We start from the raw sequence: 19,339 nt of genomic DNA on the forward strand, positions 1-19,339 counted from the left end.
ATCTAGTTATTCATTCCTTCATCTATCCATCCACCTAGCTATCTAGATAACTGCCTATCTGTCTATCTGTCTGTCCATCCATTATCCATCTACCAGCTATCTAGACATTCACCCATCCATCCTTCCTCCACTTATCCGCCTATCTATCCATCCATCTACCTATCTAAATATCCATCCATCTAAATATCTACCTATCCATCTATGTATCCCTCTATCCATCCACCTGTCATCTGTCTATCCATCCATCTAGATATCCGTCTATCTATCTAGATATCCACCCATCCATCCTTCCTCCATCCATCCAGTTATTCATCTATCTCTCCATCTAGCTATCCATCCAACTATTTATCCATCCATCTAAATATCTCTGTCTGTTCATCGATTCATCATCTATCCATCCATCCATCCATCTATCTATCTAAGTATCCATCTATCCATCCATCATCTATCTGCCAATCCATCCATCCATCCATCCATCCATCCATCCATCCATCCATCCATCTATCTAAACAGCTATCTATCCATCCATCTATCATCTATGTGTCTGTCCATCTTTCTCTTTCTATCTAGATAGCTATCTATCTCTAGCATTTACTAACCATATGACAATGAGCAAGTGGTTTAACTTCTCTGAGCCCCAGTTTTCTCATCCATAAAATGGGAATAAGAGTGGCTTGAGCATTGACTTCATATGGTGGCTGTGATGCTCAAGTAAAACAGGAAACCAGAGGCCAATCCCTGCTGGTGGGTAGGAAATCCCCCAGTGTTCCTTTGCTTGGTCCCCTGGAGAGCTGCCCTAACCCTGTCATGTACTAAAGTCAAACTGTGACTAACAATGGAGCCTCCCTGTCCTGAGGGAAGCCCCAGTATGCCTTATTTTGTTTATTGGCTCCACCACATGCCAACAGCTATTGGCATTACTCTATTGTCTCATCTTGGCACATCATTGTAGAGTGTCATACCCAGTAAGTTTGTGGAATAGAGTCATCAGGAATCAATACATTGATTGGGAAGTGAGTAAGCAGCAGGGAAGGAAGAAAGCAGCAGCACCAGACAGAGACAGAGACAAGACCGTGGGAAAGTGGGTGGTGCTGGGTCCATGAATTCCCTGGCCATGCATGTGGGTCTAAGCTACTTGAAGAGTTTGATGATCTGGAAATTGATAGGTGTCATCTGATTTTAGGAGTAGATGCAGAGATTAAAAGTAAAGACATTAAAAGGAAATGTCAAGGAATTAGGAGATTTCAGAGTAACTGATAGCAGGGTGAGGACTAAGGATCATTCACGCAACTTAGCAATTGATTGAATAATTGAAAAACACCAGGTGTAGAGAGTAGGAGACAGTATTTGAGTTCAGGACTACACATCCCCTTCAGGAGAAAAGGACTTGGCCAAGAGAACAGAAGCCTTAGTAAACAAAGAGAACCTGACAGACCGTAAAGAATATTTGGAGGAGAAAGGGCCAAAGGCAGTTTTCAGATGAAGAAAATAAAGCTATCAATAGTCATATAAAAAATGCTCTAAATCACTATTGATTAGAGAAATGCATATCAAAACAACTCTAAGGTACCACCTCACACCCATCAGATTGGTCAACATGACAAAACAGGAAAATGATAAATGTTGGAGAAGATGTGGGAAAATTGGAACACTGATACATTGTTGGTGGAGCTGTGAACTGATCCAACCATTTTGGAGAGTAGTTTGGAACTATGCCCAAAGGGCTACAAAAATATGCATACCCTTTGACCCAGCAATAGCACTTCTAGGGCTGTATCCCAAAGAGATCATACAAATGAGAAAAGGACCCACATGTACAAAAATATTTATAGCAGCTCTCTCTGTGGTGACAAAGAACTGGAAATTGAGAGGATGGTCATCAGTTGGGGAATGGCTGAACAAGTTGTGGTATAAATGTAATAGAATACTACTGTGCTATAAGAAATGATGAGCAGGAAGACTTCAGAAAAACCTGGAAAGACTTGTATGGTCTGATGCTGAGTGAAGTGAGCAGAACCATGAGAACGTTGTAACAGCCACGTTGTGTGATGACTAACTTTAATAGACTTAACCCCTCCCAGCAATACAAGGATCTAAGACATTTCCAGAGGCCTCGTGATGGAAAATGAGATCCACACCCAAAGAAAGAACTATGGAGTCTGAATGCAGATGGAAGCAGACTGTTTGCTCTTTTTTTCCTTCTGTTGTGTTTTGTTTCCTCTTTCTGGTGGTTCCTCCTATTGGTTCTAATTCTTCCTTACAACATGACTAATGTGAAAATATGTTTAATAGGAATGTACATGTAGAGCCTATATCAGATTGCACACCATCTAGGAGAAGGAGGTGGGGAGGGAGGGGGAGAAAATTTAAAACTCAAAAGCATATGGAAATGAATGTTGAAAATTAAAAATAAATTAATTAAGAAAAAAATCAAAGGCCTCAATCTGAAAAAAGGGGAGGTCAAGGGCCAACGCTGGGTGCACTACATCAGAGAGGGATGGCTCACTCCTAGGCCTCCTACACGTCCAGCCTCCCTAGGCCTTAGGCCCAAGCCAGTTCCTTTGCACCCAATAAATGCCGACTGTGACAAGGCCACGGTTTAATATTTCATAGCAGAAGGGCTAATCTGGGAAACTCTTCTTAAGAGTACCCTTGGGAAGTTTGGATTGCCCCAGTGTCCATCGCTTTACAGCAGTGGTTCTCACAATGCGGTCCACAGGCCCCTCAGAGATCCCTGAGACCCCTCCTGGGGGGCCGTGAGGGCAAAGCTATTTTCATAATGATACTGACATTATTTGCCTATTAAATTATTTTGCCTCCCTTTTCCAACTACTTATCTGTGGAAGGTTGGGTTTTACATATACTTCAAACAAAACAACAATTTGCAACCCATTGAATATAGAAGCAGACAGGAACACGGCTACCTTCTATTTAGATATAGTAAAGATATTTGCAAAACTATGTAAAATAATGCCATTTTCTCACCAATTTTTTTGGCTTGGGAAGATATACTTTTCACTAAAAATTTTTTACTAATTTTCTATTCTAAAAAATTCTAAAAATTTACTAAAATTTTTTACTAAATTTTCACTAAAAATGTTATTTATATTACCATCTAATGGGTTTGTTATTGTTATTTTTAAATGAATAAATAAATACTTTAAATGTTATGCTTTAACTTCTAATATGGTAAATATGGATAGGAGGCAGCTAGGGGGTGCCATAATGCACGGAATGCTAGGCTTGGAATCAAGATTTCTCTTCATGAGTTCAAACCCAGCCTCAGACACTTATTAGATGTGTGACCCTGTGCAAGTCACTTCACCCTGTTTGCCTCAGTCTCCTCATCTGTAAAATGAGCTGGAGAAGGAAATGGCAAACACTTTAGTATCTTTGTTTAGAAGACTCCAAATGGGGTCATGAAGAGTCAGATATGACTGGAAAATGACTGATAACTGGAATGTGGATAGATATCACCCCCATAAACCAAAAGCTTCTTGGGGTCCTCAATGGCTTTCTTTTTGGAGGCATTCAGGGCTAAGTGACTTAGCCAGGGTCACATAGCTAATAAGTGCCTGAGTCTGGATTTGAACTCAGGTCCTCCTGACTTCAAGGCCAACATTCTATCCACTGTGCCACCTGGCTAACCCATGGCCTTAATGATTTTTAGGAGTGTAAAGGGATCCTTAGACCCAAACATTTGAGAACTGCTGCATTAAGGTCTCTGACCTAGAAAAGAGGGGTAAGTTGATGGGAAGCCTCCAGAGGACCAGCTTTGGGGCCTGTAGGGGGCCTAGGGGCTACAGGCCTGCTTGATAGCACATGTTAGATTTGTCTGGGAGCTCCTGGACAAAGCTGTTCCACTCAGAAAGAACATGGAATAAAGGAAGATCCCGTGGCAGCTGGACACGTGGGCGCGCACCCCCATCAGGTGACCACCAGGACGGCCAGATTGCTTCCTGTTAGAGCTGCTAGGAAGGGGTCACTGGAAGGGGAGACGTGCATGCGAGGAGAATGCAGCCTTTGTGCCACAAAAGCCCAGGTCGCTATAGGGCCAGCACTGGGAAAAGGAGACCAGGCCAGGGAAGCCGGGGCAGGGTCTGTTCCTGCAGACGCTCCCTCCAGAAGCGCCAGTGCGGACAGAGGATGGAGACCGCACCAAAGGGCTGGCCTGCTCCAATCACTTTCTAAGAGACCCTGGAGGAAAAGACAGTCATAGCCTTCCAAAGGGTTCGGATGGATGGAACCAAGAAAACAGCAGCTGGATGACAGTGAGGAGGAAAAGGGGAAGAACATTCACAAAGCAATGAAAAAAAAAACACAGCCCCAAAGAAGAGAGCTAAGAAGTCACCTCCCCTCCCCCTCCCCGCTCTGTGGTCCTGTGCAGAGCTGGAGGGTTCACAGATGTGGACATTGCCTACAGTGGCATGTGACATTGGTTGGTTTTACCATATTTTTTTCTCTTTGTATTTGTAATTTTTCCTTAATTTGAAAAATAATTCTTTAACTGGGATGACCTGAACTCATATCCAGCCTCAGACATTTACTAGATGTGTAAGCCTGGGCAAGTAATTTCATCTGTCTGTCTCAGTTTCCTTATCTGTAAAATGGGGATAATGATAACAGGTCCCACACAAGATTGTGATGAGGATCTAATGAGATAATATTTGTAAAGTGCTTAGCACAGTGCCTAAGTGCTACATAAACGTTAGCTATTGTTATTATTGAAAGTTGTTAATCGATCTATTTGTTGATTGATTGATTGATACCAATTCCAATCTGGAGGGTTTTGGAGATGTGAGGTCCAATCCTCAGAGTTCACCCTACTATGGAGACAGTGGCCAGAGCTGGACAAATACTGTATCAGGCAGTCACTGAGCCCACACCCTATCTGTATAGCACTTGGCCACAGTGCCTGGCACACAGGAGGTGTTTCATAAATGTTTGTCCTCTCCCTCCCCATCTAGGGTGCCAGGAAGTATGACCCGTGTATGGTACTCCAGCACTACAAAAGTTATTCATGATGACTTTGGACATAGGTCAATAGTAATCAGTCCAAAAGCATTTATTAAGCATCTACTACATGCCAGGCACTGTGTTAAATGTTGGAGATATAAAAAGAGGCAAAAGACAGTCCCTGCCCTCAAGGAGTTCCTAGTCTAATGAGGGAGACAAGAAGCAAGCATCTCTGTACCAACAAGCTAGAGACAGGATCAAAGGGAAATAATCAGAGGGAAGGCATTAACATGGGGGCGGGGCGGGGGTGGTGGGGCAGGAAAGGCTCCTTGTAGGTGGGGATGTTAATTGGGACTTGAAGGAAGCTTCCTTCTTCACTTTCTTCCTTCCCTTCTTTCCTTCTCTTTTTCTTGCTCCCTCCCTCCTTTCTTTCTCTCTTCCTCCCTCCCTTTTTTCTTTCTTTCCTTTTTCATTCAACTTTATTTTATTAAAATCAGAGCAGCACAACCTGCCAGAAATGAAACATTCCACACATAACAGTAACAAAGACTACTGCGTCAGACGTCCTTCACAATAAAGTAAGTGATTCTTCCATGAAGAAGGCAATCTGCAGTCTGCTTGTCTAACATTACTCAGAAACGAGATTCACCGGGATATGACTTATGGCCCAGTTGTTTCACAACCAGTGGTTTTATAAAGATGAAAGCTAAGTGAAATCAGTTTGTAGAAAGACATTAAATATACACAATTATAAAATGTTTAAAAATATCTACATCTTTCTTCCTTCCTTCCTTCCTTTCTTCAATGAAGGAGACATTGGAAGGGGTAGATTATAAAAGCATGCAAAAATGAATAATTTTTTAAAAGAATGCCAAGTACTAAAAAACAATCCAGTAAAAGGAGGCTGTCCCTTTCTGCTACTCCAAGTTAATGAGTTCATTTAGAGAATGGAAGAGTTAGGGGGCAGCTAGGTGGCACAGTGGATAGAGCACCGGCCCTGAAGTCAGGAGGACCTGAGTTCAAATCTGGCCTCAGACCAAACATTTGACACGTACTAGCTGTGTGACCTTGGGCAAGTCACTTGACCCCAATTGCCTTACCAAAAAAAAAAAGAGAATGGAAGAGTTAGAATCCATGCCCCACCCCCACCCTCACACACACACACACACACACACACACACACACACACACACACATATGCACACTTCATATCCTAAATGTAAGCAGCATGAGGAACATTAACTACCAGGGCTCAAGGCGACATCAAGAGAGAACTGGGCAAACCCAGTCACGCAATGAAAGTATTTCAGCTTCCTGAAGCCCGAGTTCATTGTGAAGACCTTCGATGAGGAGGCAGAGTTGGGCTGAGAACTTGTTTGAGGGACACACAAGTTAGTGAACCCCTAGAAAGCAGGTCCACAGCCAGGTGTGGAGAGATTGGGCAAGTGGCCCATTTAAGAGACCAGCCCCACTGAGGCTGCCGAGGGGTCCTGCAAAGACAGCTCACTGCAGCCACTTACTGGGCCATAGATTGGTCAATCAACATTTCTTATGCTCCTACTATGTGCCAGGCACTTGCTAAGCCCTTTACAAATATTACCTCACTTCCTCCTCACAATAACCCTGGGAAGTAGGTGCTATTATTATCCCCATTTTAGAGATGAGGAAACTGAGGCAGATAGTGACTTGCCCAGGGTCACACAGCTAGGGAGTGTCTGAGGCCAGATTTGAACTCAGGTCTTACTGACTCCAGCCTGACCTTCTATACTCTGCACCACCTACCTGTCTCATGCAACGTAGCAGAGATAGCTCTATGTTGTTTTGTGGTTTGCTGGTGTATGAACTGCTTCTTACGCTGGTCATGTTATCCTGTGGGCCCACTCGTGTTAATACTTTCCCTAATAATTATGTTAATATGTTTTGTTAATATTTATGCATATTTTCCTGATCCCTCTGAATGCATGCACTCCCGTGATATCTGTGTGTAACATACTCCATGTTTAATTTAAATCCAGAGTCACTGAGGTAAGTGATATTTTGCCAGCAAGCATTTACTAAGCACCTACTGTATTCCAGGCATTGTGTTAAGCCATGGAGATATGAAAAAAGGCTGCCATAGTCTCTGCCTTCAGGGAGCTCACGATCTGATGGGGCAGACAATATATGAAAAACAACGTGCAAAGAACTACATGCAGGGAAAATTAGCCGTAATCTCAGAGGGAAGGCATGAAAATTAAGGGGTAGCAGGAAAGGTCTCTTACAGAAGCTAGCAGTCAAGCTAGGACTTGAAGGAACCCAGGAATTGGAGGTGAGGAAAGAGAGAATTCCAGAGATGGGGGGTGGGGGATGAAAATGCCAGGAGAGGAGAGATGGAGCCAGGGTCATCTTATACTGTATTAGGCTTATTGAATATATCGCCAATGCTTATTTGCACTGGTGCCATTCTGAGATGATTACCCAGGATGCTTAATTTGAAAGGTTCATCATCCTTGTTCTGCTAGGTGCTAAGATTTATTTGGAAGCTATCGTGTGTGAATTGCTGATATCAAGCTTACAGTGGCTGATTTTGCAAGAAACTAAAAAATTTCTGCATCTGGAGAGGAAGACGACAGGGTGCTGGGCAGAGATGGAATCCCCCAGCTTGCCTCAACTCAGTCCCCTGGGGAATTCCCTAACTTTGTGGAAGATTAGGGTTGGACTGTGACTGACAGTCTTAGGCTGAAGCTAGGCTAACCTTAAGTAGGTGAGGGGGTCAGCGGCCCCCAAAGCACATGCCTGCTGGGGCATTCTTTTTTTTTTTTTTTGGCTAGGCAATGGGGTTAAGTGACTTGCCCAGGGTCACACAGCTAGTAAGTGTCAAGTGTTCAGTCTGAGGCCAGATTTGAACTCAGGTCCTCCTGAATCCAGGGTCGGTGCTCTATCCACTGTGCCACCTAGCTGCCCCCATGCTGGGGGATTCTAAACCAAGGGTAGTACAATGAGTCCCAAGGGGAGCCCATGGGACTCTTCAGGAGAAAGGGATTCACTTGAATATCAAGAGATTGTCTTGGTGACAACCTCAAGTTTGACTCTTTTTGATTTCCCAAGAGTCCTTTCCATGTATGTATTTTATGTAGAGTGAAATAAAGACTTCTCATCAGCTGATATGCATGTGCCACACTGAGGGCAGGTATGAATGAATGAATGAATGAATGAATGAATAAATGAATGAATGAAAAATACGGATTAAGCACCTACTGTTTGCCAAGCATTGAGGATACAGATACAAACGTAAAACCAATTCCTAGCCTCAAGAAGCTTCCATTCTAAAATGAGGAGATAACACGTTGGGGAGGAGTGGTTTGGGGGTGGGTATTTAGTCTGGAAAGTTTCAGGGATAGTGAGGGGAGACACTGGGCAATATGCTGATAGGACCTTTCCATGAGCAATGACCCTGGCCTTTCACCACCTGCCCCCTCCTACTTCTCCAGGCCCCTTACCCCTCACTCCCCACCACTCTGACCTCCAGGACACCGACCTCCTGGATGTTCCATGAACAAGACCCTCCAGGCATCGTCTCTGGCCTTCCCATGCCTGGAATGCTCTCCCTCCTCTGCTCCAGCTACTACCTCTCCAGGTTCCTTTAAAATCCCACCTTCTACAGGAAGCCTTTCCCAACCCCTCTTCATCCCAGTGTTTTCCCTCTCTTAATTATCTCCTATTTATCCCGTCTAAAGTTTGCTTTGTACATATTTGTTTGTGTGGTGTTTCCCCTGTTAGATTATAAGCTCCTTGAGGGCAGGGACTAGCTTTTTGTCTCTTTTCATAACCCCAGAGCTTAGCACTGTGACTGGTACACAGTAGGCACTTGATAAATATTGATTGATTGATTGATTGGCTGGTTAAGGTTTACAAACTGGAAAACAGGGGAGAGGGCATGCATGAAACGTGAGGTGGCCAGGCAGCTAATAAAAAGATGGCCAGGGAAGGAAGTGAAGCATGACTGGCTCTGGACCCAGGTGACCATGGCAACCACCAATCAGAGCAGCACAGTCTTAGGATAGAGACAGCTTAATCCTAGCAACCAAAGGTGCTGTGCTAGGATAGCAGAAACTGCCAGCTGGGGAACTGTAGCTGATCCACGGTCCCAAAGACAGAGCTTCAGCCCTACAGAGATGGTGTCATTTGATTCAGTGGCTGGATTTAAAAAAAAAAATGGTTTCTATGGACAAAAAAATTATTATTTCTATGGAGGTCCAAAGATATTTTATATTTATATTTATTATGTGTCTATATATATATGTATATAGATATCTATATACATATTATATTTTATGTATATATAGTCTGTTTCAAAGGGTTGATGAGTTTTGTTGGATTTCTTTCACCTCTTCCACTTTTTTTTTTTTTTTTGGTGAGGCAATTGGAGTTAAGTGACTTGCCCAGAGTCACACAGTTAGTGAGTGTTAGGTATCTGAGGTCGGATTCGAACTCAGGTCCTCCTGACTCCAGGGTCGGTGCTCTATCCACTGTGCGACCTAGCTGCCCCTTCCCTCTTCCACTTTTTAAAAAAATTCTTTATTTTAAGGGATGGCTCTCTGGGAGGCTGGAGAAGAGGAAAATCTACAAGGGGAAATACAGGTAATACAAAACAAAAAATATCAATAAGATATATTATTTAAACATATCTATGTTAAAATATCTCTAAAAGAATGCCAATGAAAAGTGTATGAATATAGGTCCCAATGTATTCAAATTCCCACTATTTGAAGTTATAATTATGTAAAATGGGGTTATTGGTTTCAGTCTAATGGAAATATGCAGTGTGAATTTGAATAATGCAAATACATGTTATTTGAGCTAATTGGGACCTAGCTGTGCATGTATACATTTATATATATGTGTGTGTGTGTATATATACACATATATATATATAAAATATATACACTCATACCCAAAGATGGAGAATTCTCTCCCCTTTCTCCCAGATGATCCATGAAATCAGTCATTGATCCAAGGCCTAGCTAGTGAAGGTAAGGCTGCCTGGTGGAGCCAGAGGGGCCCAATGCAAGCAGCCTCTCCCAGGATGAGTCAAACCTTTGGTCCTCATGATCTCAGGGCAGAGGGCATAACCTTCACACAACTATCACAGTTTGATAACTTAGAACACAGAGACAATTGTCATAAACCAATAACCAACTCACTCTATTCACTGCCTCCTCCCATTTTCATTCCACTTACTGGTGAGAGGTCACAGCATCAAATAACTAAGAGGAGCTGGGGACCCCTTTGACCCACCTTTGAGGAAACAGAGACATGAGTGTATTTAGAGATTGTCCTCAGGTAGCCCCAGGGCGATGACCCAGAGAGAGAAAGTGAGCCTCGGGGGTCAGCCCCAAGATCAGACCATGTTCATGTGAACCCCGAGCCTTGAGTGGTTCTTAGCTTGTAATTCTCTATTCTAACACTCCTCCCAGCTCTGACATCCACTGTTCTAAGGCCCCTCTCAGCTCTGACATCCCCTGGTCTAAGGCCCCTCTCAGCTCTGACATCCATATTCTAAGGCCCTTCCCAGCTCTGACTTTCCCTGTTCTAAATCCCTTCCCAGCTCTGACATTCCCTGTCTGAAGGTCCTTTCCAGCTCTGACATCCCTTGTTCTAAGCCCCTCTCGGCCCTGACGTCCCCTGTTCTAAGCCCCTCTCAGCCCTGACATCCCCTGTTCTAAGACCCTTCCCAGGTACAACCACTGTCCTGCCAGAGCTTACTCTTGGCTGAGCTGGAAAAGCACCTGGATGGGATGCTGCAAGTCCCCAGGGCTCTAGGTTCTCCCTGCACTAGAGCTGTTTCCTTTAATGGAACGTTTCCTTCCCTCAAGCCCCTCTCCCTCCCCCTACTCACTCAGTCATGCTGACTTGCAGTGGGGCCACGTAGGCGTAGAACAGCAGAAGGAAGCCGGTGAACAGGCATCCCAGGATGAGCACCTTTGCCATGGAGTGCCAGGGTTTCCTCAGAGAAGGCATCTCCGTAATCTGGGGAAGAGAGAGGGGTGGGGCAGGAGCCCTGAAGTTAGATGCCATCCCCCGCCCATCATCACCCTCCACATGCGTGTCCAGGCTGTGGACTGTCAGCTCCTCCAGCACAGACTGTCTTCTGCCTTCCTGTGTATCCCGGTCACCAGCCATGCCTGGCACAGCCAGGGGCTTAACAGATATGTACTGATCAGACTGTTTATATGTTGTCTCTCCCATCAGACTGTGAGCTCCTTGAGGGCGGGCATTGTCTTTGGGCCTTTCTTATTATCTCCAGTGCTTAGCACAGTGCCTGGTATAGAGTAGGCACTTAACAAATCCTTGTTGAGGAATATCTTTCCAATCAATAGTTCAAGCGAGTCTCACAACAGCCATAGCTCTCAAGTATGAATAGCCCCATTTTACAGAAGAGGAAACTGAGGCCAAGAGAAAGGAAGGGACTTGTCCGAGGTTACAGAGGAATGGCCAAACTGAGGCTTGTATCTAGATCTCCAGATTCCAAGATCAGAGATACAGGACAGAGGCATCATCATTTCCTTCTTTAAAAAAAAAATTGTATTGATATCTTGTTTAATTAAATTTTTTTTCAATTAGCAAAAATCTACCTTTTTCTCTCCCATCTATGCCCCCCTCTAACTGAGAATGAAAAACAAAACCACTATTGTAAACATGTATAGGTAAGCAAAACAATTTCTTCATTGGTCATGTCTAAAGGAAAACCATATGTAAATATGTGTGTATATCTATATATCTATATATCTATATATATGTATATATATATGTACACACATGTATGTTTCATTCTGCACATTGAGTCCTTCACCTCTCTCTCAGGAGGTGAGTAGCAAATTTTATCCTAGGTCCTTCTGGAATAGCTGGTTACACTTATCAGAATTCCTAAGGCTTTACAATGTTATTGTCACTGTGGAAACCGTTCTCCTGGTTCTGCTCACTTCCATCTGCATCAGTTCAGACAAGTTCTTTCCAGCTTCTCAGAAACCACCCCTTTCACCATTTCTCATAACACAACAGTATTCCATCACATGTATATATCTATAGCTATATCTATATGTATCATATGTAACATATTAAGTCACCCCTCAAAACCTCATTCTTTGTCACCTCAAACAGAGCTATAAATGTTTTTTTTTAATATCCTTAAAGTTCATGTTGGTATCTGACTCTTCTTGACCCCCTTTGGGGTTTTCTTGGCAAAGGTAGTGGAGCGGTTTGCCATTTCCTTCTCCAGTTCATTTGACAGATGGGAAAATGCAGGCAAACAGGGTGAAGTGACTTGCCCAGGGTCCCACAGCTAGTTAAATGTCTGACACCCTATTTGAACTCAGGAAGATGAAGTCTTCCTAGCTCCAGGCCCAGTGCTCTATCCAGAATACCACCTAGCTGCCCAAAGTTCCCGTTGCTTAGGACTAATCCCTTCCTTAATCTACTCTTTCTCTAACTCCCCTTCCCCACCATTCTCTCTTCTTCTCTGTTGAGTGTGTACATGTGTATTTGTCTGACCAGTTCAGATGAGTGAGGTTCAAGTGTCAGGCAGTCCGCCCTTGACTTCCTTGTTTGTCTAGACAACTACTTGTGCATTCCAATTATCTGAGATAATTTTCCCTGACCTTTCTCCCATCCTCTATCCTTTCCTCTTCTCTTGCCTTTCCATTCTTCTTTTAAGTTCGTCAAGACATAACAGAACCACTCCCAGGCCTTATCTATTTAGACTTTCTCTATGACTCCTGATGATTATAAGGTTCAGAGAAGACACATTTATCACCTCCCCCCATTTTAATGTGAGCAATTCTTCTGTGTTCAGTCCCTTATGATTGTTCATTCATGTTTACCCTTTTATATTTCCCTTAATCCCTATGTTTGAACTTCAAAGTTGCTACACAGCTCTGGTATTTCCACCAGGAATGCTTGGAAGTCTTCTATTTCATTAAAGATCCATATTTTCTCCTGTATCATTATATACTCAGTTTTGCTAGGTAAGTTACTCTTGGCTGTAAGCCTATGTCCTTTGCCTTCTGGAATGTCACATTCCAAAATCTCCTTTCCTTTGCTGTGGTGGCTGCTAAGTCATGTGTGATTCTGATGGTGGTTCCTCAGTACTTGAATTCCTTCTTTCTGGTCACTTGCAATATTTTTTCCTTGAGCTGAAAGCTCTGGATTTTGGTTATAATGTTCCTGGGGATTTTCATCTTGATGTTTCTTTCAGGAGATGGATTCTTTCAATTTCCACCTTGCCTTCTGGTTCTAAGAGATCTGGGAAGATTTCTTGAAATATGACGTCTAGGTTCTTTTTTTTTTTTGGTCAAACATCCAATAATTTTTAATTTCTTTTCTCCTCAATCTGTTTTCCAGGTCAGTTTTTTTTTTTAATATGAGATATCTTATGTTTTCCTCTATTTTTTTCAGTCTTTTGATGTTTTAATGTTTCTCATTTCTCATGGAATCATTAGCTTTATTTGGTCCATTCTAACTTTAAGGGGGTTGTTGCTCGAGCAAGGTTTTGTACCTCTTGTGCCAGACTGTTAATTCCCTTTCTATGAGGCCACTTGTCATGGATATTGTGGTGAGGGTTCTTGTTTACTAGACTATAAATAAATTCCTAGAGGGCAATGACTGTTTTCTTAATAGGCACTTCAGAAATATTTACTCAGTGGAAGATTTCAGGTGCAGAAGGGAACCTCAAAGGCTTCCTCGTCCAACCTGCACCTGGTATCCTGTCACAGTTTTGGAAAGGGTGGAGGAAGGGTCATTTTGGTGATGGGGGAGAAGAGATTGAAGACAGGACGACCTGTTAAGAAACTTTTGGAAATAGTCCAGGTGGATGAGGGTCCAGCATGCTCTCGACAAAAATGAAAATGTTTCTCCAATCAGATTGGAAGGGGAGCATGAGATTGACTGAAGCCTTTAGGTAACTAAGCCTGCTAGCCTTGAATTTGATTCATGAGACTTGGGGAGACTGTGGAGTGTTAGCCCTGGGAGGTTGAGGAGGGGCTGCCTCCGTCATCCAGGGGTAAAGCTATTTGATTCTTAGGAGATGCCCCCTTCATGATAAGACTAGGGTTTCCCTGATGAAGCTTCTTTCCTCCCACCCATAACATGGGGAGACTTTACCTAAAGGAAGACAAAGCCAACCCCAGGACCTAATTGGCCCCAGCTCCCTGGTCATCTAAGGACATAAAAAGTCCTCCTCATGAGGCATCAGGATCTCTCAGACTTGGTAGGTGCCTCAGGCCTTATGAGTTGCCATAGCCTGATGACCTATTGACCAAACAAATTTCCAGATGAAGGCAAGGGGAGGAGTTCATTTAGAGGGAAAAAAAGTTTCAACGGGCCTCTTTTTCCCCCAGTATTAACATTGCTTCCTTTCACTCTTCCACAACCTCCTCTCCCTGACTGAGACAAAGAAAAAAAATCCTTATTACATCAGATGACATTTTCAAGCATTGGAATGAAACTAACTCCAGGAGGACAAAATGGTGGCTTAACCAAGTATAAATCAGCAAAATTTAAAAAAAAAATAAGTAAAGTCAAGCAGCATAAATTCACACATTGACCATGTTTAAAAAAAAATGTCTCTTTCTGCCCCTTGAGAAGACCAGGTGTAGACAGCTTTCTTTCTGTCTTGGAGAGACACATGGTTGGTAATTGCATTAATTGGAATTCTTGGTTCTTTTCTTTTCTTTACCATGTGTCCTTGAGTAAATTATTCTCCTGGGTTGGTTCACTTGGCACAAGTTCAAACTACCCAGGATTTTGCAAAATAGTCTTTTTCATCATTTCTTATGGTGCAATAATATTTCATTACATTCCTATGCCACCAACTGTTCAGCCGCGTCACTCCCAATAATAGACATTCATCCCTCTTAGGAACTGGAACCAGTTCTTGTTTTTTTCTTTTAATCCTCCCTCCAAGATCAGGAAGTTTAATTTGTTTGTTTTGTATACTCCCTCTTAAATCACCTCTTCTCTATCCTCAATTATGTCCCAATTGAGTTTGATGTATCTGTGCATGTGTTCAACCTTCCTTTATCCATTTCAGATAAGAGCAAGGTTCGTTTGATGGTGGTTTCCCCAGCTCTTTCCTCCATGTTTGTATATTCTTTTTCTCACACATCCCAATTATGAAAAATAACAAGTTCAACTGGCTTCTTCCTCCCTTCTGCATTAATATACTCCTTTCACTCTCTCTTCTTTTTCCATTTTTAAAAATATCAAAGTAGAACCAATCCACTGAGGTCCTCTGTTTTTCTTATTTAATCCTCTCAATATTTTTTGAAGACATTACAATTCTGAAGGAACATTTGTTTCTTCTCCCTCATTAGAAGGTTATCATTATAATATCATACAGCTCTCTCCAAGTCCTCAAATAAATTTAACTTTCTATATTTCTCTGGACTCTGGTTTTTGTATTTCTAAATTCCTATTCAGTTCTGATCTTTTCATCAGAAATGCCTGAAAGTCCTTCATTCCATTAGAAGTACATCTTTTTCCCTTAGGATTTCACTCAGGTTTTCAGGGTAAGTTATTCTTAGTTATAAATCTATACTGTTTGTCTTTCACAATATTGTATTCCAAGTTCTCCACTCTTTTTAGGGAGGAGCTGCCACGTCTTGTATGATCCTAACTGTGGTTCCTTGGTACGTGAACTTCTTTCTGGCTGCTCATAATATTTTTCCTTTGAGGTTTAGATTTTGAGTGTGACATTTCTGGGACTCAGTCTTTTGAAATATGTTTGTTTTTCAGAAGGAGAGGTGATCAGCTGATTCTTTCTATTTTCATTTTGCTCTTTGCTTATGATAGAGCTGAATGGTTCTCCCTGGAATAAAGTGGCCAGGCCTTTAAGAATTATGGTTTTCAGGTAATCCAATGATTCTTAAATTATTTTTCTTTGACCTGCTCTCCAGGTCAGTTTTTTGGTTTTTTTTTTTTTTATATATATATACATATATATCAGATATATTACATTTTCTTCTCTTTTCAATTTTTAAAAAATTTTGTTCTACTATTTCTTGCTGTCTCATGGAGTTAATGATTTTTGTTTGGTCTACTCTACTTTTTTAGGGAGTTTGTGACTTAGGTAAGATTTACTGCTTCCCTTCTAAAATATTTATTCTCCTAATTCTTTAGTCCAGGGGTCTTTTTAAAGAAATCTTTTGCTTCATTTTGCTGCGAAGTCTCTTTTCTGTCCTAATAAGGAGGGATGATCTGGAGGCTTGACAAACACTTAGGATATCACGAATAATTTGTTTATTTTTATGAACTTCCCCCAAAGAAGAAGTTGAAAGGATTGGGCTTTGCCTTAACTCTCAGGCTAAGTGAGTTACTGATCTTTCTGAACCCATTGCTGTGGCTAGGTATAACTGATGAGAGAATGAAAGGAGAGAAGAAAAGGTAATGGCCGAATGAATGACCCTCCCAAGGCAGAACCCTATGAGTGGACACAAGTGTGGTATATGAGAATCAGTTCTGCCCCCTTTCTGAAGGGAGAGAAAGGAAAGTCCTCCTTGGCCAAACCCTACAGTCAATCTATAGTCTATAATAACAACAATAATAATAATTTCACATGCAGAACTTCGTCTACCGTAGCACCTAGCTGCTTGTACAAAGAAAGAAGGGGAACCGTTAATACCTGGACTTCACTCTCATCTGAACTCATCAAAGGAGGGAAAAATACACACAAATAAGGTTGCGTACAGAAATATATTTTATACTACTGAGAGAGGGGAGAAAGGGGAAGGGGGGATAAGAAGGAAGATAGAGTAAGGGAGGGACTAGTTTGTAGCAAAATGAACACCAAAAAAGGCTTATAAACATACTTTTAGCGGCTCTTTTTGCAGAGGCAAAGAATAGTAAATTGAGGGAGCTGGGGAATGGCTGACCAAGCAATGAAATAGAATCTGTAACATATTGCATGCCTTCCCAAGGGGTGGGAGAGGCAGGAGAGAGAAAGAGAATTTGGAACTCAAAACTGTAAAAAATGAATGTTGAAAAAATTTTTATATGTAATTGGGAAATATTTTACATATAAACATGCACACATATATTTATACGTATTGTGCATAGATATATATTTAATGAAGTATATGAAAATAATGGAATAGTATCGTGCTGCAAGAAATAAGGAAGGGGTGGTTTCAGAGAATCCTGGGAAGACTCGTCTGAACTGACACAGAGGTCGACAAACACAGTCCATGCTCTCAAGGCGCTCACGACCTAATTAGGGAAGACTGCAGACAAACTGCTATGTCGAGTCTACGTGCGGCAGCATAAATGAACGGGAAAGCCCCACGATTAACCTGCCAAACCTCTAGAGGTTACTCTGAACCCCAAGCCCCCTTCACTCTCGGTGCTGGAGAAAGAGTCCACCTATCTGGGTTCTCATCCCAGCTGGCCACGTCCCTCACAGGACAGGTGCCAAGATGAAACACGGTCATTAATGTGAAAGTGCCAGCCCCCTCCCCAGCCTAACTCTCACTCCCTTATAGGGAGAGGAACCTGGCTCTGGAAGGCTCCGACAGGTCTTGCCAAGCTCGGAGGGATCCAAGGACTGGCCCAGGAGACCCTGCTGTGTCTGAGGACCAGATGGTGAGACGCATCCATGGAAGATGAACCGAGGGCATTTCCCCTCAATGTATCCTACTCTGGCGATGCTGAGGGGGTGCAGGGGTGGCAGGTACATGGACCCAGACAGGAGCTGGCTTGGTCATTGGGGAGGAGGCCTTTCTTTGTATCCCTAATGCTCAGAGCGGCGCCTGGCACATAGTAGGCTCTTAACAAACGTTTCTTGACTGACTGACCGACCATCCAGCGTGACCTTCTTCAGAAGCTGCTCGGCAGAGAGAATGGGGAGTGGGGCTGGGGGTCAGCACACAGGAAGGGGGTGCAGGGGGAGCTCAGATCCAGGGCCACAGAATCATCCACCCCACAAGGAACACAAAGAATAAATGAGAAATCCGAGAGGAACATTTCAGAAGAGACCAAAAGGGAAGAAGGAGTGAAAGGGAGGAAAAAAGGATCCGGCCTCTACTTTCCCCCAAGACCCTGACTCCTCTCGGAGGCCGGCCGCAATTTGGGGTGACTGAAAGGCCAGACCTTGCTGCTCTTGACGCAACAATCCGCACTGGGCCAGCACCTTCCTCACACATTTTGCATACATTTACATGGGTCCACATCTCATAGACACAGGTCTTGAATGTGCCTTGAGGCCCAAGCTTCTGAGTGACCGCTCTGGGCTACTCTTTCTGGCTCTGGGGACAAGGGAGCCAATCTGGATGTCCAGTGGGAAAAGCTTGGACCTGGAGTCCCGGGGCCTGGGTGCGAGTCCCACTTGGATGCTTAGGCAAGTTGCCACGCCTCTGAGGGCCAGTTTCATCCCCTATAAATGAGGTCCATAAGGTCCCTTTCCAGGTCTCTTGGTTCTGGGACTACGAGGTGGGGGTGGGGAGTCAAGTTAGAGGTCTGTAACCAGGGAGGAAGAGGCCAGACCAGAGCCCAGCGGCAGATACAAGCTGCCTCACATGCAGGAGCTCTGAAGTCCATAGATCTTAAGAACATTGGAGCTGGGAGGGCTGTTAGAACAAGAAAGGTCAGAACTGGGAAGGGCCTTAGAACAGGGAAGGTCAGGGCTGGGAGGGGCCTTAGAACAGGGAATGTCAGAGCTTAGAATGGCCTTAGAACAGGGAATATCCAGGCTGGGAGGGGCCTTAGAATAAGTGAAGTCAGGACTGGGGGGTGGGCCTTAGAACAGGGAACATCAGGGCTGAGAGGGGCCCCAGAACATGGAATGTCAGAGCTGGGAGAGCCCTTAGAACAGGGAACATCAGGGCTGGGAGGCAGCTTAGAACAGGGGATGTCAGGGCTGGGAGGGGCCCTAGAATAGGAAAGGTCAGGGCTGGGAGGGGCCTGAGAACAGGGAAGGTCAGGGCTGGGAGGGGTCTGAGAACAGGGAATGTCAGAGCTGGGAGGGCCCTTAAAACAGGGAATCAGAGCTGAGATCAGGCTCAGAACAGGAAATATCAGGGCTGGGAGCGGCCTTAGAACAGTGAACATCAGGGCTGGGAGGGGCCTTAGAACACAGAACATTCCAGCAGGATTCCAGATTCTGGACTCCAGCGTTCTAGAAGTCCCTTTCTCTGCACGAGGCTCTGGGAGGAGGCAGCCCCCATACAAGTTCACAGACAGAGCTAGCACCCGGCTCCTCCCCCTCCGCACCCCAGGGGGCACCCTTCCCCCCCCTTCATGCCCCCATCCCCTGCCCCAGGAGGCTGCCCGCGGGCGGTCCTCACCTCCACCAGGCTGGTATCCTGCCTGCCAGGCTGCATCAGGAGCAGTAGGGCTGGCTGGCCAAGATCAAGGC

At 43.8% G+C, this 19,339-nt stretch overlaps 1 protein-coding gene across 1 annotated transcript in view; it reads right to left on the reverse strand.

Annotated features, from left to right (window-relative positions):
- GAL3ST1 (galactose-3-O-sulfotransferase 1) overlaps positions 1-19,339 on the reverse strand; it is a 30,022-nt gene that overhangs the window by 1,782 nt on the left and 8,901 nt on the right. Inside the window, exon 2 of the mRNA XM_027865371.1 lies at positions 10,835-10,965. Coding sequence (XP_027721172.1) covers positions 10,835-10,956 — 122 coding nt within the window. The 5' untranslated portion in view covers positions 10,957-10,965. The remainder of the gene's footprint in view (positions 1-10,834; positions 10,966-19,339) is intronic.

This window comes from Vombatus ursinus, unplaced genomic scaffold, assembly GCF_900497805.2.
Source record: "Vombatus ursinus unplaced genomic scaffold, bare-nosed wombat genome assembly UNPS02001287.1, whole genome shotgun sequence".
NCBI lineage: Eukaryota > Metazoa > Chordata > Mammalia > Diprotodontia > Vombatidae > Vombatus > Vombatus ursinus.